The sequence below is a fragment of the Cyprinus carpio genome, chromosome A6 (assembly GCF_018340385.1).
Source record: "Cyprinus carpio isolate SPL01 chromosome A6, ASM1834038v1, whole genome shotgun sequence".
Lineage (NCBI taxonomy): Eukaryota > Metazoa > Chordata > Actinopteri > Cypriniformes > Cyprinidae > Cyprinus > Cyprinus carpio.
The window spans coordinates 832,097-857,572 of NC_056577.1; the positions used below are offsets into that span (position 1 = coordinate 832,097).

The 25,476-nt window shown below is 39.3% G+C and overlaps 1 protein-coding gene across 7 annotated transcripts in view; it reads left to right on the plus strand.

Annotated features, from left to right (window-relative positions):
- The window catches only part of LOC109092377 (trinucleotide repeat-containing gene 6C protein-like), a 48,557-nt gene that overhangs the window by 14,763 nt on the left and 8,318 nt on the right, over positions 1 to 25,476 (plus strand). For 2 of the 7 annotated variants that reach the window (XM_042757468.1, XM_042757472.1), the window contains 14 exons: positions 11,752 to 12,072; positions 16,214 to 18,424; positions 18,995 to 19,201; positions 19,840 to 19,997; positions 20,196 to 20,273; positions 20,392 to 20,449; positions 20,552 to 20,697; positions 20,814 to 20,960; positions 21,442 to 21,588; positions 22,680 to 22,799; positions 23,011 to 23,094; positions 23,254 to 23,497; positions 24,123 to 24,287; positions 24,928 to 25,116. In XM_042757468.1, the coding sequence (XP_042613402.1) occupies positions 11,752 to 12,072; positions 16,214 to 18,424; positions 18,995 to 19,201; positions 19,840 to 19,997; positions 20,196 to 20,273; positions 20,392 to 20,449; positions 20,552 to 20,697; positions 20,814 to 20,960; positions 21,442 to 21,588; positions 22,680 to 22,799; positions 23,011 to 23,094; positions 23,254 to 23,497; positions 24,123 to 24,287; positions 24,928 to 25,116 (4,275 nt within the window). Of the gene's footprint in view, positions 1 to 1,207; positions 1,230 to 11,751; positions 12,073 to 14,201; positions 14,770 to 16,213; positions 18,425 to 18,994; positions 19,202 to 19,839; positions 19,998 to 20,195; positions 20,274 to 20,391; positions 20,450 to 20,551; positions 20,698 to 20,813; positions 20,961 to 21,441; positions 21,589 to 22,679; positions 22,800 to 23,010; positions 23,095 to 23,253; positions 23,498 to 24,122; positions 24,288 to 24,927; positions 25,117 to 25,476 lie in introns of those variants that run through there. The other 5 variants (XM_042757469.1, XM_042757467.1, XM_042757470.1 and 2 more) reach the window with 5 other exon arrangements.

A 25,476-nucleotide genomic window follows, 5' to 3' on the forward strand; every position in this document is an offset into this window, starting at 1 on the left:
TTACCAAAGTACATTAACAGTACGTTAATAAAGTTAATTGCAGTTAGTAGTATGGTAGCAAAAAAAAATGCTATACAAAGTGTCTGGTGCAGGTCCCAGTTTGTTAATGGGAGCTGGGGGTGGGGGGGACTGAGGTTCAGGGTACAGTGGTGCATGGGGAAAAGGGGGGGGGGGTTCAGCTTCCTAACACCCTGATGAATGAAGCTGTCTTTCAGTCTACTGGTCCTGGCCTGGAGACTCCGCAGTCTCCTCCCTGATGGCAGCAGACTGAAGAAGCTGTGTGATGGGTGAGTTGGATCACCTGCGATGCAGAGGGCTTTATGGGTGAGACGGGTTCCATAAATGTCCTGGAGGGAGGGGAGGGAGACACCAACAATCTTCTCAGCTGCTCTCACTATGAGTTGAAGAGTCTTCCGGCATGACACGTTGCCGGCGCCATACCACACAGTGATGCAGCTAGTCAGGATGCTCTCGATGGTGCCTCTGTAGAAGGTGCACAATATGGGGGCTGGGGCTCTGGCTCTTCTCAGTTTGCGGAGGAAGTAGAGATGCTGCTGTGCTATCTTGGCCAGTGCTGTGGTGTTGTCGGTCCAGGAGAGGTCCTCTGTGATGTGCACACCCAGGAACTTGGTGCTGCTCACTCTCTCCACAGTCGCACCGTTGATGGTCAGAGGAGCATGCTGAGTGTGCGCTCTCCTGAAGTCAACAACAATCTCCTTTGTCTTCTCCACGTTCAGAGAGAGATTGTTGTCACTGCACCAACCGGCCAGGTGGCTCACCTCACTCCTGTAGTTTGTCTCATCTCTGTTGCTAATGAGACCAACCGCAGTTGTGTCATCCGCAAATTTAATAAAGAGGTTGAAGTTGTGTGACGGTGTGCAGTCGTGGGTCAGCAGAGTGAAGAGGGGGCTCAGCACACATCCTTTAGGGGGCCCCAGTGTTCAGTGTGATGGTGCTGGATGTGTTGCTGCCGACACGTACTGCCTGAGGTCTTCAGGTCAGAAAGTCTAACAGCCAGTTGCACAGCGAAGTGTTGAGCCCCAGCTGGTCCAGGTTTTTAATGAGCTGTTGAGGGATGATTGTGTTGAATGCTGAACTGAAGTGTATGAACAGCATTCTGACGTATGAGTTAACTACCACACTGAACAAGTACAGTCAAATATATCATGGCTTTTGCTGATAATGCATCTCTTGCTTTCATTTACAGGCAACTGAACAGAAAACCAAAGGTAGGTATTCTTGAAAGTCTTTTTAATGTTTGAAAATACAATATTGTAATATTTCAACAGAAGAGTAATGTAAGTGAGCTAAATTTTAATTTTGCTCATGTGTAGTAAGGTCAGCAGATATGGAGATCTCCCTCATTAGTCTGAACTTTTGTCACTCTGATTTCATTCCTGTGCGGGCTAATGCTTGGTGACACATGCATTATTTAATTAGCATATGTTCACTGGGGAAACCCAGGCGAGGAATACTGGGATGACAGAGACTCTTCAGTATCAGCGGTTTGCAGGATTTAATTTATGGACATATTATTATTATTATTATTTTTATTTTTCATATAGTCTTAAAACAGTTTAAATCTCTAAAGCTCAAATTTTCTTTTATATATGTGACCCTGGAGCAGTAAGCAGTTAGACTGAATTTACATTTATTTTAAAAGCAGAGCCAGGCGCGAGTCGACGCAGGTTGCGCATGTGCGTCAAGCCTCATCCATACTGCCAGATGCGCTCGTGGAGATTTGCGGTGCGGAGCCACGCACGAATATAACCAAGCGTTATAAAACAGTCTGCGTGAGTGCGGCAAGTGTGAACGGCTCAACCGTGATGCGGGATTCACGCAGCGTGGGGAAGAGAGTAATATCGCGTCCACATCGCAGGCTTTTGCAATTAGCAAATCACAACGTCTCAAATCTCGATTGCGATTTGATTTCGATTAATTGCACAGCCCTACCCTGGACCACAAAACCAGTCTTAAGTGTCAATTGTTCAAAATTGAGATTTATTCAACATCTGAAAGCTGAATAAATAAGCTTTCCATTGATGTATGGTTTGTTATGATAGGACATGTTTGGCCGAGATACAACTATTTAAAAATCTGGATTCTGAGGGTGCAAAAAAATCTAAATAATTAGAAAATCGCCTTAAAAGTTGGCCAAATGAAGTTCTTAGCAATGCATATTACTAATCAAAAATTAAGTTTTAATATATTAACAGTATGAAATTTACAAAATATCTCCATGGAACATGATCTCTACTTAATATCCTAATGATTTTTGGCATAAAAGAAAAATCAATAATTTTGACCCATGCAAAGTATTTTTGGCTATTGCTACAAATATACCCCAGCGACTTAAGACTAGTTTTGTGCTCCAGGTTATTTGTCACACACACACACACACACACATATATATATATATATATATATATATATATATATATATATATATATATAGTTACTTGCTTTTTGAGAACTAAAGTAAAATTTCAGACTATAGTGAATATTTTACAGACAAAAAAGGTCTGTTAATTAAATTGAACCCATTGCGATTTCTGCCTGAATATCGCTGACTATTTTCTTGCAAGAAAAAGTTCTACATGCATACAGCTATTCAGTGTTGGCTGTAGATTGCGACAAACAGAAAAAAAAAAACCTTAACTCAATATTTATACCCAAATCAAAACAGTATCTTTTACAGTATCTCATCCAATCATAATGCATACTCAAGACACGTGTCCACTTAAGGTGTCCAACTATGTCCCCCCCAGATGCGTTTCTAAGTATTTAATGCAAATCATCAACTAAGATGCTAGGTTTAAAATAGCATTTCTCGTCTCACACTTGCTTGCGCGCACACACACACACACACACACACACACACACACACACACACACACACACACACACACACACACACACACACACACACACACACACACATTAAATAGGTTTCTTGTTATTTCTCAGCTCATCAAAAACTCAAGCATACTGAAGAAAACTGAAGCATTCAGAGACAGTCTAAAGAACACTCTTTAGTACAGTGAAGCAAATAATACCAATAATAATAATATTTCATAAAAAAAAAAAAAAAATCCTCCACACAAATTCACAACCCCACATAACAACACACAGCATGGTCTGTCTGGTTCTTCAAATACCGCAGACTAAAAGGCAGAAATATCTTATGAATTACATTTTTTTTACTTAAAAAGGCAGACTGACTTGCCATATAATTTCTGTGAAGAGAAAAGAGGTACTTCCTCCATTGTGTGTCTTGATGTTAAAGCCTTGCCTAATGAAATTGTCGCCAAAGAATTTTACTACGACTGGATTGATTTTTCGCCTGAGAATGGAGTCACCCTAAATGGCGTTGCAGGTTCAAATACCCAATTAACCAAATGTAATTAACCAAATATTTATTTTTAGCTAAATGAAAACTTTAATTGGTGTTTCAGAAAAATCATTGCATTCTCAAGCCCCTATTTTACCAACTGGATCTCCTCTTGAAACCTTCCAGGCATTTCCATCAAAAAAAGATGCTCTGGCCTCTTAAACAGAAACCAGTAACTAATCTAGACTGATTGCTAACTTGCATACAACACCATTTTAGTGGAAAAGTTGTATCAGTGTTTGCCCTTTGGTTTAATTTCAGGCTTAAAACTAAGTAGAATGACTCAAATGCTGCCCAAAGTGTATTCTTGATAAATGTTTTATCATAAATAACCATCTCTCATCCCCGGCACTGACTCTATTGCGCTTCGTCAGCAGTTCACGCCTGTGCGTCTTTGAGAATTTCTCCTTTTCTCTTTGCATTGTTAACCGAATATCATCCCAAGACAAATGCAAATGGAATTTGTATTTCGAGAGGGGGTATTTATAAAAAGTTCATAATTCACAAATATTTACGGGAAGAAAAGAGTTATTAAGATGGTCTTTTCATATTTGTTGAACTGACAGATGGAATTCTGGGTAATCTAGAGGGGAAATAGTTGGTTCAACTGCAGCCAGACTACTGTTTTGACAATAAAAGAAGGAAACACATACAAACAGTTATTAACATAAAAAAAACAACACCATTATATCATGAACCTAGTACTTATATAGTATTTTTTCTGCCAGTGTCCCTGATGATTCCCACCCCTAACATAAGACATATACAGTAATTACATTATTTTTCTAATTTATTAAAGAGTCAGTTTCTTCTCCAGCTTCTGAGCACTTTGAAGAGAAGTGGTGCCAGATTTATTCTGGGATTAAGAGCCATACATTTGTGCTTACTTTTTGTGCATTTTTGAGAGAGAGAGAGAGAGAGAGAGAGAGAGAGAGAGAGAGAGAGAGAGAGAGAGAGAGAAGGACCTGTAGATGGAATACAAGAACACAAAATTGAAGAAGACAGGAAGAGATGGAATGAGAGGCACCCCACAGCAATTTGCCTGTCTGAGATTGCCAGTGTGAAGATCTTGTGGTCCCAGTGTCCATCTGCTTCCTCTAATGAATTCACAAGCACTTTGAACAATAGGGACAATGAAAAAGTTGAACAGGCTGTGGGGGATGGAGTAGAGAATGAGAGAGGGAAAGGGTAGGGGAGGAGGGGAAATGTGCGAAGGAGAAGGTCACTGGAGTAAAAGAGACAGACAAGACTGCTCTGCATCCTGATTGGCTGGAAGCATGGTCGATGGATAGGCTGAGCAGAATGTAATCATAGATGTGCGTCACCATCTTCATCCAGCGGCCAGCAGCTCTGAGCAGCTCTCTGTTTTTAAATGACTCCAGGGGATCTCTGTATTCAATTCACAACTGGAAAACATTAAGAGTTCTTTGCTTGGTTAGTAATTTTCTCATGATGCCACACACTAACTGCGAGACAAACTCAAGGCTTTTTTTTTTTTTTTTTAAGTCTGTAGAGATCTGCACGAGGCAGTTAGATCATGCTTTATTTTTGTCATTGTGTGAATTTCCAGATCATTTAATTTTCAAAGGCAAATCTGCCATTAATGCTGTTATAAATGGCTCATCTTGGCATGAATCTTTCTTTGTACTGTGTCTATCTTTAACCCAAATCCTTTGGTGAGTTACAGTAACTGTGCCCAGAGCTGCTCAGTGCTTGAGGCTGATGTTAATCCTGTTCTTTTCTCCCGAGCATTGTGTGTAAGCTTCTCAAAGAACCTTGCCCCAGATGGCCCTCCTGTGTAGTGTTTATTCAGAATACCGTGGAAATCGTGGAAATCACGCTTAGGCTGGAAAAGGGATATTGTTGAAGCATTCAGCTTTTCCAGATGTTTTGTGATGCACTGCACAATAGCTTAGACAAAATATTTATACATCCTCCTCTTCCTCTACAGCATTCATAGTAAACACTGGCAAGGAGATCTCTGTCTGAATATGCATAATTCAGTGGCATTTGGATGTTTGTTTGTTTGTTTATTTATTTATTGAAAATAAAATATTTTCTATGTAGGTTTTTGCCATTTAGAATTTGGAGCAGTAAAAGAGAATATTTGAATCATGTACTTATCACTGATTTGAATTTTACAAGCTTCGAAAGGAAACGGAAGTGCAATAAATGTAGGTCATGTGACATGAGAGCTAGATTCCAAGAGCTCAGAAACCATTCGATAGAGCTGTGTGACAACCAAAAATTACATTTAAACTGTTATTTAATGATGATCTTTCTTTTCAGTAGGGCGGGGCGATGAAATGCTAACGATAATTATCACGATATAATTTTTCCTCTATAAAACGAAGAGTTCAATAAATGTTCAATATAATGTTTATTTCTAATGTTTACGTCAAAAGTGGAACAAAACAGGGCTACTCATTTGAAGTGAACCACATGGGGCATTTATCCGCTTGACTCAGAGTTCAAAAGGCAGCGCAGCGCGAGCTCACTAGAGCAGAGGCCCGTTTCAGAAAAGAGGGTTAAGTGAAAGTCTGAGTATGTTAACCCTGAAATGAGGGAAACTCTGGGTTTTTGGTTTCAGAATGGGAGGTTTGTCAAACCCGAGAAAGCAGAATAAATCAAGCCCGTTTCTGAAAGAGAGGTAACTTATACTCAGAGTCAGTTACCATGGTAACTTACTCTGTGAACCTAAATTGGTCGGGAGCAAGTTTTCTACGTTAAACCCAGAGTTTCTTTGTTTTTTCGGTCTCAACCCTCATTTTAAAGCATAATCGATGTTTAAATAACTCATTCATTCATTCATTCATTCACACTGCAAAAAAATACAAAATAATTCTGAAATTTTTCGCGTTTCTAAGTGAGTATTTTGGAATCTAAATTAAGTACATTTTACTTAAAACAAGAAAAATAAAATTAATGCAAATGAAAACAAGGTTATTTTTCTTACCCCATTGGCAGATAATTAGCTAAATAAGAAAAATACACAGAAAAGACTAAATACCTTATGTAATTTTTAATTTAAGAATCTGTAGACATTTTGACTGGAAACAAGACAAAAATAGAAAAGCATTTGTTGCAGTGCTGGTACAGTCATTCATTGTACATATTTTCATCATGCAGAAACTCTGAAAGTGACAAAAATGGCATGTCCTTTAATACTGAATCCTGTAGATGAGGAGGCTATATTCGTAGGGAGTTACATTTACATCGGGAGAGGATTATTTAGATTAATTTTTATTTATTTTTTTGCCATATCTGCATGCACATTTATTTGAGCGTTAGTTTTCTATATACAGTAACATCAGGGATGCAGAGCACGTTAGTAAGGCCGCTGTATGCAGAGCAGAGAAGAAAAGTGTGTCTCGCTCTCAATCTCTTTCTTATAATATTCGTTTAGTTTTCTGATTGTTGAATGGAATGGAAGGATGCCAGATGGAAGGGTAGTTCGAGATATATCCCGTAACCACCACCACAGCTGTTAAATTTATTTGGTCATAGTTATTTTTCCTGTTGGATTTTAATATTCTTCCAATACTTGGTATTGTGGCCATCTCCTCTTCATCTGTTTTTCATTATTTTGTGAACCTTCTTGCTGTTGGCTGAGTAGTAGTCAAATGTTAATTTAATTACTCTAATTAAGAAATCCAACAGTTTGGATTAGAGAACATTTAATTGTGAAAAGAGCATTGGACTATGTGGAAAAAGCTGCTGCGCTCTGAAATAGACACTGTATGATAAATATTTAATATATCAAATGCTTGTAGCCTACACTCATAAATTGAATTAAGTTTTTATACCTCATGTTAGCTGCTTTTTGTTGTTATTGTTCTTTTTTTATTTTATTTTGCCTGTAGGATACCATGAAAATTAATATTACTTCAATAATTTCCCATTCTGCCACTTTTTACCTTTGATATTGTAACAGTGATTAAGAATTACAGTTACGTATTGACTCGAAGTATAGAAACGTTTTTTTTTTTTTTTTTTTTTTTTTTTTTTTCGTTTTTTTTTTTCGGGTGCTGTTGCCATGGTGAATCAAAATCATAAGCTCCATTGATCATGGCTTTTCATTGTTGTGGTGCATGCGCTAAACTCAGAGGCAACCTCCTCAAGAGTCGATTGAACTTACTGAGTTCAGCTGTTCTCAACCCAAAAACTTTTTTCCCATCTCAGGGTGAGTCAACTCAGAGTTTAAGTTTCAACTCAGAGTTGGTTGAACCTCCTTATTGATGCGTTCCCTCGCTGACGACAGTAAACAGTCCTGTGAGATCCGGTGTGAAGTGTACCATAGTTACCATAGTTACATTTTTACCATTTATTGAGGTGTTATATGTGTGGTTTTAACTGTGGTTATCATGATCTAACCATTGGTCTTCCTACTATGATAGACCAATGGTTAATTTTAATAAAACGCAGTCAGAATAATTAAATTTCACCATATAAAAATGAGGTTGTTACAATTAGAGATGTTACTGTTTTTGATAATGAACATAAATGTACATCTGCATCCTAACTCAGGCTACTACTACTGTCAACTCAAGCTACTGTCAAATGTGCATTTCTAAGAGACAAAAATACATAATATTATTAATATTGCAGCCTGCAATGCAAACTGTGCTGAAGATACATGTCATCAAAGTCAGGCACAAACCTGTTTCATGAATTGAAACAATATCACTCTTAGAACATGCAGATACTAAGAAATTATTTATGCTACTGTATATTGACATTTATTTTAAGGAAAAATGACTGGAAAACTGTAAAGAATTCAAAAACGTGTTTGTCATGTTCTGACCATAAAGAGTAGTTTAAAACCACAATTAATGGTCTGGTTTTTACAACTTTCATTTAGGAGCAAAAATCTACCTTTAAACTTGAAAGAAATAAAGATTTGAAATGTATTGTGATAATTATCAATATCGACTGATATGAAAAAAATGATTATTATCTTTTTTGGCCATATCGCCCAGCCCCACTTTCCAGTGAATTAAATAGGAAATAATTAAGGAATGAATAATTAACCCCAAAATGAAAATTCTATCACAAAATCCCATTGGACCAAATAAACTTTTACTGTATGGACAAAATCAGCTAACACAAAATATCTTATTTGGTGTTTTACAGAAAAAGGAAGACAAAGAAGTTTTGGAATGACATGAAGATTAGTTGATGACAATTTATATTTTTGGGAGAACTATCCCTTTAACCAGTGCAACTGGTACATAGAGTTGATCAGTTAATATTAAGAACTGGATCAGTCTATTTCTTCACCAAATTATTGAGAGAATTTTATAAAGTTGCTCAAATGCTCCTTTGAAATGATCATCAAAATTATTATTTCATGAAACAGACATGGATGTTTTTTTCATAAATTCTCAAGAATATGCCAAGGAAATCTATTTCAAAATTTCATATATGATCACAGTATCAAAGCTAATTTAGACCATAAAAACATTTCCAGCAAAACATATACAGGTGCTGGTCATATAATTAGAATATCATCAAAAAGTTGATTTATTTCACAAATTGCATTCAAAAAGTGAAACTTGTATATTATATTCATTCATTACACACAGACTGATATATTTCAGATGTTTATTTCTTTTAATTTTGATGATTATAACTGACAACTAAGGAAAATCCCAAATTCGGTATCTCAGAAAATTTGAATATTGTGAAAAGGTTCAATATTGAAGACACCTGGTGCCACACTCTAATCAGCTAATTAACTCAAAACACCTGCAAAGGCCTTTAAATGATCCCTCAGTCTAGTTCTGTAGGCTACACAATCATGGGGAAGACTGCTGACTTGACAGTTGTCCAAAAGACGACCACTGACACCTTGCACAAGGAGGGCAAGACACAAAAGGTCATGTTGCAAAAGATGCTGGCTGTTTACAGAGCTCTGTGTCCAAGCACATTAATAGAGAGGCAAAGGGAAGGAAAAGATGTGGTAGAAAAAAAAGTGTACAAGCAATAGGGATAACCACACCCTGGAGAGGATTGTGAAACAAAACCCATTCAAAAATGTGGGGGAGATTCACAAAGAGTGGAGTGCAGCTGGAGTCAGTGCTTCAAGAACCACTAAGCACAGACGTATGCAAGACATGGGTTTCAGCTGTCGCATTCCTTGTGTCAAGCCACTCTTGAACAACAGACAGCTTCAGAAGCGTCTCGCCTGGGCTAAAGACAAAAAAGACTGGACTGCTGCTGAGTGGTCCAAAGTTATGTTCTGTGATGAAGGTCCAGTGTAAAGTTTGCACAGTCAGTGATGGTTTGGGGTGCCATGTCATCTGCTGGTGTTGGTATTCTGTGTTTTTTGAGTTCAGATGTAGTCGCAGCCGTATACCAGGAAGTTTTAGAGCACTTCATGCTTCCTGGCTGCGGACCAACTTTATGGAGATGCAGATTTCATTTTCCAACAGGACTTGGCACCTGCACACAGTGCCAAAGCTACCAGTACCTGGTTTAAGGACCATGGTATCCCTGTTCTTAAGATGCGATATGCCAGACCCTAGAATACAAAAGAGCTGAAGGCCACTATCAGAGCAACCTGGGCTCTCATAACACCTGAGCAGTGCCACAGACTGATCGACTCCATGCCACGCTGCATTGCTGCAGTAATTCAGGCAAAAGGAGCCCCAACTAAAGCCAAGTTCAGACTGCACGATTTTCAAAGTAGTCGGGTCACTGTTCTTTTCACACTGCATGACTATCTTGGCCAGCATTCAGTCTCTGCTGTGTTCACACTGCACGTTGGATCGGCGACAGAAGGTTTCACACTGCATGACTTTACAATAGGAAGAATCGCCGACAACTCTGTCTGGCACGCAAACTACGTTTCACAACCAAACACACGCGAGATGTGACTAGGAAACAACGCGTGCAAGACCGGAGTTCTCATGTGAGACTGGGATTATTATTAAAAATTGTAGCCCGCAAGAAGCTTGCAATACGAATTGCCTGTGCGCTGATTTGCAGCAAAAACAAGAAAAAAGAAAAGAAGCCATGTGTTAGCTGGCTGTATAGCTACAGTTGCTACACTGCAGTGAGGACAGCACACCATGCTTGCTAATATTGTGGTCTATAACTCCTCCCCGAACTCCCCGCTGCTCTGTATCTTGCTCTCTCATTGGCTGTCGGTCATCGCCGATGTAGCTTTCAGTCAGAACACTTTTCACACAGGATGATTTTGAATCGCCGACAGGTCCATATATTTAGCATGCCAAATATCTCACGGGAGTCGGCGACTTGTCGGCGATTCTCTCAGATCGCGTCTTTGCTCATTCACACTGCGTGATTGTCACTCGCGTGAACGAGCACCGATTTGCCTGTGATTTTGGGCATTTGTCTGCGATTTCTCAAAACCTGTCGGCGAGCCAAAAACTGGGCTAAAATCGTGCAGTCTGAACTCGGCTTAAGTATTGAGTGCTGTACATGCTCATACTTTTTATGTTCATACTTTTCAGTTGGCCATGATTTCAAAAAATCCTTACTTTGTATTGGTCTTAAGTAATATTCAAATTTTCTGAGATACTGAATTTGGGATTTTCATTAGTTGTCAGTTATAATCATCAAAATTAAAAGACATAAACATTTGAAATATATCAGTCTGTGTGTAATTAATGAATATGATATACAAGTTTCACTTTTTGAATGGAATTAGTGAAATAAATCAACCTCTTTGATGATATTCTAATTATACGACCAGCACCTGTATGCGAAAGCATGTCTTCTGAGTAATTAGGAATCATTTCTGCCATTGTGGTTCAGAACTTTTTGACACAGGTTGTGTTGCTTTCCCCTTTTGACTCTCTGGAGTTCAAGTATTCTTTTTATTTTGAAAGAGTGATTCCCAAAAAGGTCTACCAGGGTTGCTGTTCAGAACTGGTCATGGTCAACTGGTCACTAGTTGACTAGTTGAAAAACACTACTTGTTGTAAACTGAATCTACACATGCTACATGCTATTGTAGTCGTAGACTGTCTTCTGTGCACATGGGCTTGACATGAACAATATTGAATGACACAGGCACAAAATGTAAAATCTGACTTGACAGCTCAAAATGTAAATTAATTACTTAGGCTTACCGTAGTGAATCAGGATAATGCCAAAATATAAATTTTTATAACCTGATTTTATTATTTATTTTATGTACTCATTTAACAGTTGAATTTTGTTCATTTTTAACGAAGAAAAAAAATCTTCTGTGGTGAAGCTTAAAAATATCTGACAAAGACTATTAATAAGATGATTGCAGTTTTATTGTAGTTTGATATATTGGCACTTATTTCTATCAAATAATTTATCTAAATTTAAACTTTGTCTTTAAATTTCCCCTTCTCTTGCAGTGCCAGACTCTGTTAAACCCAATCCCAGCATCCCTTCAAACCCCATTCTGACCCTGAACCTGCCTGTACCCTGTCCTGCCTCCACCAGCAATGGCAAGCGTAGCCCTTGTAATTCCCTACAACAGCAGTTACCTCCATTACAGCAGCCCAGTCCCCGATATGTGCCCAGAGAGATTCCTCCACGCTTCCGACAGCAGGAGCAGAGGCAGCTACTGAAGAGGGGTCAACCTTTACCTACAGGCGCTCTGAACCCGACCTCTGCTTGCCCTCAGTCCGGGGTCATCTCCCCTCCCGAGACGCCCACCAGCAAACGGCACACGGGTGAGAATAATGTTCTGTTTTTGAAGGAGACACTAAGATATTTATTTTCATAGGCTTTTCACTGTGAATAGAGATGATTGTGGTATTTTTTTTTTTATCATTTGTTGTCTTAGAGAGATTGTATTCCTCCTCATGACCTTGGGATGTCTATGACTGGCTATGATTTAAAGGTCGAGGGTAGGATTGTGTCCCCCACCCTGATACACCCTAACAAAGCCTGGCATTGACCTCTTAAGTCTCATTCTAAGCCCAAGGTCATGGGAGCGGCATGGTTAAGGGACTCTGTCTCTAGTGTTTTTTGCAGTTATTGTTTACTGGCCCCCTCCCCTACATCCCTTTGGTTGATGACTGAGAGTGTTTGCGATTCACTCCAATCTGGTTTAACGGCAGGTGGAACAGCAGAGCTTGGACAGAGGGGAATCCCTGGGAACAGGGGCTCACCATAGGGCTGTGCAAAAAATCGAATACGATTTTCATGCGCATCTCTTTAGTAAAGACGCTCCTGTGATTAGTAGTATATCTCCAGCACGTGCGTTAAGATCAGGGTTGCCAGGTTTTCACAACAAATTCTGCCCAGTTGCTTCTCAAAACTAGTCCAAAACTAGCCCAATCGCGTTTCCAGGAGGTTCCCCGATAAAAAATGCATCCCGGGGTTAAAGTATACGTTTTTGGCAGGGTTGCCCTGGTAATATTCACATTTTAGGGGCTAAATATCACTTTATTGGTATTGGGGTCGCTTCAACACGCGGACATGAAAAACAACCGCAGACTTGGCAACACTGGTTCAGGTGGAGCGGCATTTACTACACAGAGCCGTTGTTCGCCGACAAGCTACACAAAATCGCTTTCAAAATCGACAAAGAATCGCCTGCGATTTTAAAATCGATTTTGTGTAGACTGTCAGTGAATTACGGCTCTGTGTAGTAAATGCCGCTCCACCTGAACCAGTGTTGCCAAGTCTGCGGTTGTTTTTCATGTCCGCGGGTTGAAGCGACCCTAGCTCACCAGCTGTTTCATGCCTAGTAATGGCTTTGTCAACTCTTGAATCATTATTGTCTTCGCTGTTTTATATGCATTTCATTTTCTGCTAATTAATATTTTAGAAATATGTGCTTCTGGGATTCAGATACCATCAAAAATCCAAGTTAAGCAAACAAGTTAATTTGTTAATCTAAAATGGCGTTTTGAACTGCAAAAGATAAGGTTTAATTTTTGGATGTGCAGAACTTTTTCATAATTGATTAGTCTATGGTTTCCCTTTAATAATAATTAGTAAATAAATCAGTCGTAGAGAAGCCCTATATGGTTTCGTTTCACATGACCCTGATCAGACACATTTCTTAGAGCATTTACATTAGATATATTGCTGTACTCAATGAAACAGTCAGCAGAATGTATGCAAAACAAGTTTTGAGAGCTGCTATTTCAATGTGATTTTAATACCTTTTTGTTGTTTAGTCTTAAGATATCTAAAGCAACAGAAATATGATATGTTAAAAATAAATCATTTAACAGTTCAAATCACAATTTTGGAATTTGTCAATATAAGTGCTGTATACTGTACTCATGTTAGAATTGATTAGTTATAGAACAGGCATTATTGAGAAAGTTATAAATGCATGGAAATGCTAAATTAGCAGGGTGGTGCTTTGACTTATGTTACAGATATGATCTCATCTGTGTCTAAACTAGAGGTGGTCCCCGTCTCACATGCCAGTCCCCTCTGTGGCTTCATTAGCACAGTGTCTCCCCAGCTGATGCCCTTCTGGGTCTCTCTCTCTCTCTCTTTCTCTTTTCTTTTACTCAGGCTATTTCTTTCTCCTTTCTCTCAGCACCCTTCTCAAAGAACACCGTGGTCTGACTTTGACAAGTGGAGAACATGACTGCTGCACTTTTAAAACATGTTTGCCATTCCACTATTTGTAAGAAGTGAGGCCTTTGATCCAGAGAACAGTATTAGTATGAAAGGAAGTTATTTTCAGACAAAAAAGCAGTCTTTTCCATCATTGAGACTTTGGCTAGAGAAAGTCTGGGACTGGAAAGCTGTAATAGTAGACTGAATTAAAGCAAATGTTTTAAGAAAATCTAAATTTGTAGGTAAACATCTAATTTTCTTTTTTCTTTTTTTCTTTTTTTTTTCCCTTTCCTTTGGGTTAGCTGTTAATTTCCAAAGTTTATAAATTCCCCTTTCTGGGCATTCACCAGGATGAAAAACAAAAATATAATTAATTGTTCAGCAGATTAATGTTCAATTTAAGGCACTGCAAGCAGAGGCAGCATGCTGCATAAAGACTCGTAGTTGCAGAAGTAAGTTGGCGTTGAATGGTTACAACATCTTTCTCTCAATTGCTTTTTTGAGGCTGTCTGTGCAGTCAAGTTAATCAGTGTTGCCAGAAATTATGTCCCCAGCTAATCAAGCCAAAGGTGACAGTGGCAAGGAACCAGAACTCCATCAGTGACAGAAATGGAAAAATAAAAACCTTGGGAGAAACCAGGCTCAATCGGGGGGCCAGTTTTCCTCTGGCCAGACTAAACCAGCATGGTGTGGTGTAATTCCAGGCTGCAACACATGTCTGATTGAGCAGAGGTTTCATCTGGTTCTTGTGGTCTTGTGCTGATGGCCGACGAGGTCTTCACAGGGAATCTGTCTCTAGGGTTCATCTAGATGACATGGTCTTCGCTGGCAGGGCTGTAGAGGTATATAAACTCCCACTTCCGTCTTCTGTTTTGTTTTGTTTTGTCCAGGATACTCAAGTAACAAGGTAAAATGAAAAAGCCTCTGCCTTTTGTGAGGTTAATTTATCATGCAGCCTTTTTTCTCTTTTTTTCTCCCTGTAGGGATAGAGAATGTGACTAATAACAAGAGCGATCAGAGGAGAGTGTATGAGGAGAAAATGAAAAGGGGAATGAAAGCAAGAGAGACAGAATTGTAGACAGCAGACTTGTTCTCTTGGCTGTATTTCAGCTCTGATAAAATGGCGTCCCTGAGAGTGTCTGGCTACAGGAGAATAAGTTGCTGGATTGTCTGAGCTCCATCAAGAAAAAAAAAAACACAGGAAAGAAACATTTGGTTTCTTTCTTTGCCATGTTCAAAATCACTACTTTTGACATGCTGTTCAGCAAACATCAGCTTTTTTGTTGATTTGAAAACACTACACCTAAGATGTCAGGTTATTCAAATCTTGCAGTTGCACCAATGGTAGCAAAAGTCGATCTAATGACATTTCAGCTTAGTTGTTTCTTTGTTGATAATGCTAAGTTAAGAAGTGGTTGCATGGTTGATGCTGAAATGCACTATAGCCTGACAGGCCTGTGTGATAAGGCTACGCAAAAAGAGGAGACAAGTTTATAGATGGAACTGCATTCTGAGGGACTGCGTAGTATTGTCGACAGGCAATATCATAAACCCCACATCTGTTTGAGCTGATACAGAAAATTATTTTTAAGGTTTCAGTTTTATTCTAGTAAATGAACACTGTTCCACCTCAGCTTTTAAATTAATTTACAAAAGAATACACTAGTTTCTTAAGAAGGCACTCACCAAGGAAATGGATAAAAATTTAAATGTTATTAACTAAACATTAGTTTAGTCATGGGCACCATATTTAATTTATGCAGTGAATCATAAAACTGCCACATGCCCCTTTAAGGGGGTGGACACGTGTGTACAGTTTCTAAGGAATGCTCTCAGTGGTTGTGGAGAGTGCGTTTGCTTTTGCATTGTAGATCATTGCCCTCTTTCTGCTCTCTACCATAATTTACACACTATCGATTACCTGCTGGCTCATGATTGATTATAGCTGGAATGAAGTAAAGCTGTGTGTGTGTGAGAGTGAGAGAGAGAGAAACTTGTGCATCTTGGTTTAGTATCTATCCTCTTGAGTATCCGTGGAACATGTTGGTGAAGCTTAATTTTTGTGGGGACTTGGCAGACCACAATGAATGATGAACGACGGGCTTGTCTTGGATTAATTCCAGTAAATGAACACTGCTCAACCTCAATTTCCCTTTCAGTGATGGAGATGCTAAAATAAAAAAATAACTAAAAAAGAATACCCTTGATTTTATTTTAAGATAAATGGTGCACAGTTTTATCTATTTTTGCTTTGAATAAAATCCACCCTGTGTATTTGTTCTACAGGACTTCCCCATCAAAGTGGACAGGGAGACCAGCATGAGAATTGTCTTTGGAGCATTCCAGTCAGCAAAAGCAACAGCAGCAACCGGGATAAAGTGATTATTAACTGTAACAAAACCGACACTTGGCCTTCCAATACATACGGCAAGAGCCACCATACACCAGAATGCACCTTGGACGCTGAATGTACATCAGAGGTTGTCAGCAACAGTAGCAGCACTATTATGGCTACAGGAGCTAGCCAGCAGGGTCATTACCCAATCAGCAAAGCCAGCATCAATCTATCTTCTAGTATGGTCTCTAGTCAAAGTAGCCCTACCAGGGGCTGGGTCTTAGAGGGAAATAATGACTTGTCTTTGGGCAGTAGAGGGCAGTCCAAATGGGGTGCCTCTAATCTGAACTTAAATCCCAGTGCCAACCCTGCTGCTTGGCCAGCTCTTGGACATGAGGGGCCTGGGGTAGGGTCAGGCCCAAGTAGCATGGTTTGCTCAAATCCACTTTCGCTTAGTATGTGTGGCCAAGGAGGAGTGCCACCACCTCAAGGCACTAATGGAAATGGTAGCATTGGTTGTGTCAGTGGAAACCTTGTAGGGGACTGTGCATGGGGCAGCCCCGATATCCCAGAACAGCATCAGTCACCCACAAATGTATCTTTCAACATGAAACCTCCTAACCTTAAAACTGATGGACCAAATAACACTAAACCAGAGCCAATGAGTCCAGTGAACAGCTGGAGAGGAAATCTCAGTCAGTCACCTACTGAGCCTGCCAGTGAAGATGGAACTGCCTTCTGGGGCAGCGGAGATGCCAAAAAGGGAGAATCAAAGGACTCAGGCTGGGATTCTGCAGGCGTCTCCTCTTGGGGGCAAGGAGGAGCTAGCAGTGGTGGCGGCTGGGGTGACTGGGGCAAACAACCAAGCACTGAAGGTACAGGATGGGATGTTAATGATGGTCCTTCCCAGGAACATATGAGTTCCTGGGGCCCTGATACTCCAGCAAGTGAGGGCAGCAGGGATAGTAGTGAGGGCCACCCAAGAAGTAGAGAGAGGTCCTCAAGTGATGATTTGGCCCCTTTGCTCCCGAGGCAGGACTTGGACCCACGTGTCCTTTGTAACACAGGCTGGGGACAGACTCCAGTTCGCCAACACACTGTTTGGGAAATGGAAGAAAGTCCAGACAAAAAGAATGGTGCAGGGACAGAGGTCTGGGGGTCTTCCTCCAACACACCTTCAACTGGACCTGCACCACCTCCTTCTGGATGTGCCAGTCCCAACCTCAGTGCGTCTCCTAGAATGGAGACAAGCAAGAGTGAGGGACCTTGCAGAGCTATGCCAAATGCAGGCTGGGGAGGATCAGTCCCAGCCTCTGCTCAGCCTAACAGTGGATGGGGGGAACCACCTGCAAATAAAAAGGTTCCCAATGGATCAGTATGTGGCTGGGGTGATCATATTGCTGAAGGCCCCAATACCAATGGCTGTAATGGCCAGTCTTGGCCTGAAGAAAAGTCCCCTAAATGGGATGATGGTACTTCTCAGAAGAAAACACAAGGTTGGGGTGATGGAAGCAAAACTTCCTTAGGCTGGGGAAGTACCGGCAGTGGGAATAGTGAAGAGTGGAGTGACCATTCAGAAATGCGGAAGAATGGCTCTGGAAGTTCTTCTTGGGAACCTGACAACAGAAACTGGAAAGAAACCCAGAGAGGATGGGGTAAAGCAGCACCAGCACAGGGTGGTAGTTGGGGTGATGCTCAACATTCCAATGGTTCAGCCAAAGGTTGGGGTGGAAAACTTCAGGAATCCACATGTGGCAACGGTGAAGCTGGAGGCATAGGGTCATGGGGTGGCCCAAATTCTGTGAAACAGAGCAACCCTGGCTGGGCATCAGGAGGCCGACAGGATCTGGGAGATGAGGCCACAGGCTGGGAAGATCCCTCTCCTTCTTCTATTCGTCGCAAAATGGAAATTGATGATGGGACCTCCACCTGGGGTGACCCCAGTGCTTACAGTAAGAGTGTAAACATGTGGGACAGGAATAACTCCCTAAATAATCCGGGAACCAGCAACAGTAATAGCCTCACTGGGCCAAACAACAATAGCAATCCTCACCAACACCACAGCCAAGGTCCTACTCAGAACCATGTCAGTGGTAGCAACAACAATGGCTCACCAAATCAAGGTGAATCTCCTCTCAACAGAATGCCCATGGTGAACCCTGGTAAGAGAATGCATTATTTTTTTTCTCTTAATTTTAGCTAATTTTAGTTCTCTGTACATCTGACAAACATTAATAAAATATGCTTTTATTTTTGAAGTCAAGGTTAGTGCCATATCTGTTGTCCACTGTCAAAAAAAAAAAAAAAACTTCACCAGTTAAGATGCCTAAGTGTGTGTTTTGCTGCCCCTCCCCAGGTTTGAGCCAAGAATTAGGCCTCGGTGCCCTGTTATCATCCTGTTTTGTGTGTGTGTGTGTCTATCTCTTGCAACACTGGGGGATAATATAGGATATTGATAATTAAAGTTTGATTTTTCAATATTTCCGAGAGCTTGATCCATTATATCGTTATTTCTCTACAAGTGTGTCTTTAGTGTCTGTTTGTACTACAAGTTTTCTGTTAGTAATAATTTGATCACTTAATTTGATGTAGTGTACTTACTCGGTTAAGGTTATTATTATTTTTTTTTTTTTTGTATTATACAAAACAAGTAAGACAATTATTTTGATAATCAATCTATTGATTATTTGGACATAAAAAGCCAATTTTATTTTCTGTATTTTAATTACCAGGCTGGGGAGAGCTCCCTAATGTACAGCCAAACAAAGAACCCACTTCATGGGGTGAGCCAGCCAGTTCTAACACTTCTGTGGACAATGGAACTTCAGCTTGGGGCCAGCCCTCTAGGGGCTGTGGGGGATGGGGTGAAGGTGGCCATGACTCCAATGGACCTTATGGCAGAGGAAATGCACCTGCTGGATCAGGCTCCTGTCAGGAATGTAATGAAATTAAAGAAACCTTTTCATATTAAAGCACTCGCTATTATAGAGGTTTGGACATTGCTAGAAATGAAGACATTGCTGATACATAAATTTGCTGTATTCAAATATGTAATTCATATTCCTTTTTGTTGCCATTTGATGATAAAGTTAAACTACACTGACCTCTGGTGGTTGAATTAATAGAGCACTGATTGCATTACCTCACTTTAAATTTTAAGTTAGTTTTTTTTTTTTTTTTTTTTTTTTTTTTTTAAGTTATTCCTATCATAAAATATACATTTTGTGGCTCTCTGAGATTTAAAAAAAAATGCTCCATTTACTTGGAAATACTCAAACAGTGGCATTGGTTTGGGGCAGGGCTATCTGTTTGTCCAACAAGTGACAGAAAGTGGTAGTATTTGGGAAGCTTGTGTGGAAACTGCAATTATGTTTGCAATTTCGTTTGGTGACCCTGGTGCCACAGAAATTGCATACTTCACCTTTAAGGTTTTTGTGGATCATACTTGATAAACAACATGTAACAATATATTTAGTATTGGGCAGACCAAATGTAATAATTTAGTCAACTATGTTGGTCATCCACTAATCTAAAAATAGATTAAATTGAGCAGTCTTGACCATTTGTGTTTCGCCAGGTCCCAAATCTATGCAAGATGGCTGGGGATCAGGAGGGGAAGAGATTGGCATGAACACTGGCCAGTGGGATGCTGATGATGGTGACATGTGGAGCAGTCCTACGTCCCAAGACTCCACTTGTAACTCCTGGGGTCAGTCCAAGAAGGGCCCACAAAGGGTAGGCCATTTAAAGCCATGAAGCTGTAATGACACATGCTTACAGTGTGGTTAAGAAACTGTTTACAATTTATTTTTATGACTACTAGTCTATATATATATATATATATATATATATATATATATATATATAATATATATATATATATATATATATATATATATCATATGTAATATTGCTGTTGTTTGTTCATAACAGGGCAAGGTCTCCAACAAGCAGGATGATGTTTGGATTATGACCAGACTTATCAAGCAGCTTACAGATATGGGTTTTCCAGTATGTTAAAACCATAAAAATGTTCTCATTGAAAAAGACTCATTGCTTAAATCATTAACAAGATATGACAAATAAATGCTGTTTAACATAACAGTTATTTTTCTTTTACCTGGTACAGAAGGATCCTGCAGAAGAAGCCCTAAAGAGCAACAATATGAATCTGGATCAGGCCATGAGTACGTAGTATACTTTCAAGTTATCCTATAACAGCAGACAGACATGCAGTGAGTCATATGATCTTGGTCTAGAACACTGATTATGTACTTGCCTTTCTTCAGGCGCTTTGTTAGAGAAGAAAAGTGAACTGGACAAATGGGGGATGGGCATGTCAGACTACAGTAATGGAATGAATAAATCAATAGTGTGCCGACCCACAAACCTCTCCAAAGACACCTCACTGGATCGTGCCCCCTTCTTGGACAAGGTATAGCTTTATCTCAAACATTTTTTCCAAAAAAAATTCTGGACTAGAGTAGAGAGAAATTTGATCCAGGAAAAATTTTACTACTAGTTTTTGCTAAGTATTTTCTGGTCTCTCAGGATGGAAGGCTGTCAGATGATGCTTCATCCTCACCGTTTATGCCTTCTCCTGGCCTCAAGGTCCCACTGGCCAATAGCAGCCTCACTAACCATGGATTGGGTGGAATCTCCTCTGGCCTGTCCATGCAAAACTTGAATAACAGACAGGTGAGTGTTGTAAAATATCTGAAAAAGGGCATATCACACAAGAGATTTAAATTTGGATGCACCTATGAAGCTGCAATGTCTGGTATAATGCCCTACTCCCACTTTTTTCTTGGAAAAGTGTTGTTTAAAAGCCACTAAGCCTGGAGTGGTGAAATTAAGTTTTTTGTCATTTATAATTAAAGATATGTAAACACTGAAACATGACTGACTCTTCCGTTTCTATTTAATTTATATCAAATTAATATTTATTTATTTTATTCTGAAAGTGGCAAGAGAATTTGACATTGTGTTCAGGTCAATGTCAAAAGCACATTGTTTTTGTTTTTTTAAGAGACTGCATTGTAAGAGAGATTTTGGTAAATTTGAGCTGAAATTGATCTGATTTTTTTTTTTTTTTTTTTTTTTTCCTGTTAAGTGCATCAGAGTATATAAAAGCATTTCATTTGTATTGATCCCCACCCCCACTCTCTTTGTTTTTTAGATGCAGAATGGAATGTTTGGCACTAACGGAGCAGCACAAACTCGGGTCATGCAGCAGCAGGCCCCGCCCCCTCAGCCACCAGTGCCACCTCTAAGCTCCGCCCAGCCTACTCTACGTGCTCAAGTGCCTCAGCTTCTCAACCCTCAGGTACAAGTTGCACTCATTATTTCAAATTCCAGTGTGACTGCGTCTGTGACAAATTAACTTATCCATTAAGGAGTAATATTTGCCCTCATAAATAAATTTCCAAGGGCAAATTTTTCTAACCTGATCAAATGTATGTAGCAATAAATGATGTTTGTAACATAATTTAGTCTCACTACTTTTAATGAAGATTGTTTGTTGAACGTCTGCAACTTACTTTCAGTTTCATTTGTGGCATTTTGCACATCTTTTCATGATCAAATAGCTATTTGATCAAAGAAAACGGTTAAAGTGACAAGGTGTAAACAGGCCCTAAAAGGCAATAGTGTCATTATTTAGCTAAAGTCAGTTCAGATAACAGTGTGAAATTAATCAGCTATAAACACTTCTACAAAATGCAGCTATGTTGTTATTCAGCTCGAGTCAGTTCAGTGTTGATTCAATTCAGTTCAATTCCACTGTCGATGTTGCAAGATGTGATTCAGCTGTAAAGCAGCTCTACAGACATCAATAGTGCCATCATCCAGCTTAATTCAGTTCATGTATTTTTCTCATCCAATAGTGTCAGTCAGTGCGGTCATACTTAAAGTGTCTTCCAGACCCCAACTAAGCAAGCCAGAAGGCAAGGAGCCCAAACTCCATCAATAATAAGACCAGAAGAAAAATAAGACACTATAGGGCTGTTACTTAAAGTGATATTTCACCCAAAAATGAAAATGTTGTCATTGTTTACTCACCCTCAACTTGTATATATTTTGAAGTGTATGGGTAACCAAACAATTAATGGTCCCCATCAACTTCAGTGTTATGGAGAAAATTACTTCTGTTCTTTTGTGGCATAGTTTGGAATTATTTTCATTGTACAATATATGCAGTATTGAATGTAAATGTAACTTAATGGGGTAGTTTGTCCAAAAATGAAAATTTGTTAATTTTCATCAGGTGTCACTGATGTGAAATTAATTAGGTATATTTAGGATTTTATGTGTCATTAATAAAAGCAATTTTGTGAAATTTACCAAAAAGACAGATTTTCTTGCTTCCACTAAAACACATACAATTCTCTTTGCGGCTTGTTTTTTGCTTTTCTGTAGGTTCAAGCACAGCTCTTACAGTTTGCAGCAAAAAACATTGGACTGAATCCTGCACTTTTAACCTCACCAATAAATCCTCAACAAATGACCCTGATGTACCAACTACAACAACTGCAGGTGGTGAGTCAAACAGTTCAGTCTCCTGCTCTGCTGATTCCACATGAATCCCAATGATTGTCATCTACTCACTGTCCTATCTGTAGGGAGCGAGATGCTATTGCTTTCTGTTCTGAAAATGACCCTGTGGCCTTTCTATCTTTATTTTTATTTCTTTATATTTCTCTGTATGTTCCTCTCTTTCTTACCTTGCATCTTTTTCTCTTTCTGTCAGGCGTATCAGCGTTTGCAGATTCAGCAGCAAATGATGCAGGCACAGCGTAATGTCTCTGGTCCCATCAAACAACAAGAGCAGCAAGTATGACACATACACACTCCAATTTTACTGGCCCTGATATTTATACAGTGACAGTCATTTAAATACTAAAGTATTAGTTCATATTTATCTTTTGATGACTATGACAGATAATCCTCAATATACAATGAAAATTATTATCATTTTCGTCCACTCACACAGGTTGCACGTACAATCACAAACATGCAGCAGCAGATCCAGCAGCACCAGCGTCAGCTGGCCCAGGCCCTGCTTATGAAACAGCAGCAGCCTCCACCTTCCTCTCACACTGGCCTGCACCCAAACCTTGGTAAGGCCAGCCTGGACACTTTCACGGGTCACCCTCAGACTTCAGGCCTCTCCGTCTCAGACCTGCAGACCAAAGAGCAGCAGTCTTCTCCAAACTCCTTCAGCCCTTATACACTCTGTAAGAGAACAAGCCTCATGTGGACACATGCCTGCATGCATATGCTTAATGTTTGTGTGTGTGTGTGTGTGTGTGTGTGTGTGTGTGTGTGTGTGTGTGTGTGTGTGTGTGTGTGTGTGTGTACACTTTTCACTTTGTCCATGCAATTTTGTTACAACTTCTCACTGTAGTAATGCCAATAAATTATGCAGAATTACAAGCAACTAAGACAAACCCTAACCCTAGAGTAAGTGCATGTTGTTAATTGTAATTATTTGAATAATTAAATATTAACAAGGACATCTTAAAACAAAGTGTAATTTTTTAAATAGTAACTGATAATTGCACTTATTTCTTTATTGTAATAAAAGCATTGTTTGTAATTATAGTCAATTTAAAACATTTATTTAGTGTGATTAAAACAAAAAAACAATGCAATAAAAAATAATGCAAATAATGAATTGGAATATTGTGTAATGAATGTGATTCTTTTTTGATTCATTGATTGACAAGCTATATATATATATATATATATTTTTTTTGATCTTGATCAAGGTTTTGTTGTTGTTGTTGTTTGTTTTTTTGCCGTGTGTTTGTGTGTGTGAATGTGCATTAATCTCCTTGTCTCTTTGCCGCACCCCTGTAGCTGGTTTGAACTCGAACATGAATGTAAACTGTATGGAGGTGGGAAGTCTATCTCTTAAAGACCCCCCTCAGCCTCAATCCCGGCTCTCACAGTGGACTCATTCAAACTCCATAGATTCCCTGTCAGCTAGCGCTCAGCACATGGAGGCAAACCTCAACAAGCATGGTATTAATTTATTTATTGCTCCAGACATATTATGGGCTTGATTTTGTGCTGTGACATACATAAGTTTTTCTAATCTAATATAATGTCAAGACAATCATATGATATCCTCTAGGTCTAACATCCTTTAAAATACTTCTGCGTCCACAAACAACATTCCATTCAATGACAACACAGCAATATCTTTAATCAAACATCAAACTCCAGACACTGAGTCACAATTTCTCTCCCTAAAATTTGTGTATTTCAAAAGGACAGACAAAACTCCTTCTCAAGTTAAGTGCTTGCAGACATTCCAGAGTTATTTTTATTCTGAGTCAGCAGGTCCTTTTAAAATATTATCCTTCCTTGGCATTTGTTCTCAATAAACCTTGCCTGAACAGTAAGTCCAGCCAACCCGCAGCAATTTACTGGAGTGAGGTCATCTGAGGACAAAAGCGCAAGCCTGTAATCCTGAATTTTATTATTCAGATTGTATCTTTGATGATGGATTTTTTTTTAGAGAGGCAAAATAGCTGTTCAGAAATTGGTCATCATTATATACTTTATATCTGAGTTTGGGTGCTTAGTCTCTAAATGTTTTATTATATGATGTTTTTGAGTAAAACCTCCTGTGAATATACAGATTGCTCTTTGGTTTCAGGTTCAGTCTCTTCTGCTCAGTCCCATGTGCCTATCGGAAAGAGCACCATGGAAGATTCCTTCAGCCCATACAATCTGATGTCAAGATCTGAATCCCCCACCAGCACCATGGTGTCTCCAGACAGCTGGACACAGGGCAAACGTCCCAATGAGAAAATCTCTAATAACTCCAGTATCAACTGGCCTCCTGGTAAGCTTCAGTGGCATATTATAATAAAAAATAATAATAATTATCACTGTTGGTCATAGTGATTGTAGACCAAACGTCGACAACCTATTGCACACATGCTAGCATTGGCACCCAAAGGCATAAACACTGGCACACAAGCAATAGCAAAAGAGGTATTTCATTTGAATAAAGTCCCTCAAACCCTCATACCAACATGCATTTTGAGGTTATCAATCCTCATAGCCTGATTCTTCACATCCTGATTTATTAATTAGAAGCTTTAAATATTTACTTAACCTGCGCTAGTAAACAAATGCGCACTAGTTTTTAGGTACAGAAATATAATAATTAAGTGTAAATTAACACTGCAAAGTGTTCACT